Below are 2044 nucleotides of genomic sequence, written 5' to 3' on the forward strand. Positions count from 1 at the left end.
TCATGACTCAGGGGTGGTTTCTCAATGACGTTGTGACGTTATAGACTCTGTTGCGACTCTGTTGTTGAAACATTCTGTTGTAGTCAAGCAGGTGGGCTGTCCAAAGAGCACATGTTGAGGAGTACAGGATCAACCGATGATACACACGGACCAGACAATAAAATCGGAATAGTAGAAGTAAAACTGGATACCGTCACTGTAGTTTACAACAATGTCCATCGGTCCCTATTGTTGGGCTGTTGTGTTGCTCCACCGACGCGCGTTTCTGCCCCTCTAGGCTTCATCAGGGTGGCTGGGGTTGACTTGCATCTGTCTTGTTCGAAGTTCACAGTTTGAATGACATCATGACTCAGGGGTGGTTTCTCAATGACGTTGTGACGTTATAGACTTTGTTGCGACTCTGTTGTTGAAACATTCTGTTGTAGTCAAGCAGGTGGGCTGTCCAAATGGCACATGTTGAGGAGTACAGGATCAACCGATGATACACACGGACCAGACAATAAAATCGGAATAGTAGAAGTAAAACTGGATACCGTCACTGTAGTTTACAACAATGTCCATCGGTCCCTATTGTTGGGCTGTTGTGTTGCTCCACCGACGTGAGTAACTGGGGATAAACCTTGAACTGTAATTCAACATGCCCAACAAACTGAGTACCTCTGGCACACTAGGTGGTGGCGCCATCTTCATCAAGGCATCAGGCTGCATGCCGTCCTTTGAAAATTTCATACCGTAAAAGTGCAATTCAGGCACACTAAATAGACACTTTGGCAAATTGATGGTGAAACCATTTTCTAACAATGCCATCAAAACTTTGACCAAACCTTTGTCATGATCTTGTTGACCTTTACCACCTACGATTAGATCATCTGAGATATTCAAAACTTGCTTGATACCAGCAGTGGCTTCTTCTACAGCTTTCTGGAAAATTTCACTAGAGCTAGTGATTCCGAAGCTAAGCTTTTTTGACCTGTACAGACCCAAGTGGGTCGCAAACGTCGTGATGTGACGCGATTCCTCATCTAATTCTAATTGTAGGTAGCCCTGACGAAGATCAATCTTAGAAAATACCGTGCAGCCATTGAGATGGTCTGCAATGTCATCTACCGTGGGAGTAGGATGTCTCTCCCTAATTATAGCCTGGTTTGCTACCTTCATATCGACACATATGCGTACATCATCGGTGCTCTTTTTTGGAACAACAACAATTGGGGATACCCAAGTCGTAGGATGACCATCAGCTTTTTCATAGATGTCTGCATCTACCAGCCTTTTGAGCTCTTTTTCAACTTTCTTTCTAGTGTGAAATGAACATTTACCACAGGTGGTGCCTCTAGCTGGACAGGAATCTGGCCCATTAGTATGTGGATAAGGACCACCACAATTGTAGCACTTCATGTTTTTCGACTGGTGAGAAAACTTCTGCTTAGTTTTCTGCGCGGAGACTGAGTTAACAAATTGCTTTTGTGAAGGGGTAGGAACTAAGGATTTCTCAATTTCTACATTCTGTGCCCTAGTCAGCTCGTTGTTACGAGCTTCAGACAAAACGTCAGTCAATGTCATGGTTGTTCTCAATGCCTTTTTCCGGACCTTGGAATCCCTCTTTTTTTGGATGAGTTGAGATTTGATCTCAGCGTTTTTGTCGGTGAAGCCGCACGTTTCTGCCATTTGTCGCAACCTGGTATGGAACTGATCCGTTGTTTCGGTTGCGGCTTGTTTTTGTGTGCAAAACTGGATCTTCTCGTACTCAACGTTAACCTTGGGTCTGAAATAGTCTTTCAGCTTGCGCCTTGCGCGGTCGCAAAGTCATCACCCGTTTCCGGAATTGTTTCGAATTCGTCAAAACTTCTTGGCCCTATCAGGTGGAGCAACATAGCTCTCTTGCATGCGTCATTTGTGACATTGATGGCACAGAGATAGTTCTCCACCCTTTTGATCCACTTTTCCCATAGCGTTCCTGCATTTGATCGATCATCGCCGAGAAATTGGTCAAAAGTTTCCACCGTGGGAAGACCCCTGAGGTCAGACGCCATCTTGTTTCGCG

At 44.9% G+C, this 2044-nt stretch overlaps 1 protein-coding gene across 1 annotated transcript; it reads right to left on the reverse strand.

Moving 5' to 3' along the window:
* Positions 1–567: 567 nt before the first annotated feature.
* On the reverse strand, positions 568–1668 carry LOC135489988 (uncharacterized protein K02A2.6-like). Its single transcript, XM_064775630.1, has one exon. It carries the CDS (start codon positions 1666–1668, stop codon positions 568–570), a length of 1101 nt encoding a protein of 366 aa, XP_064631700.1.
* Positions 1669–2044: the final 376 nt, after the last annotated feature.

Source organism: Lineus longissimus, chromosome 6 (assembly GCF_910592395.1).
Source record: "Lineus longissimus chromosome 6, tnLinLong1.2, whole genome shotgun sequence".
NCBI lineage: Eukaryota > Metazoa > Nemertea > Pilidiophora > Heteronemertea > Lineidae > Lineus > Lineus longissimus.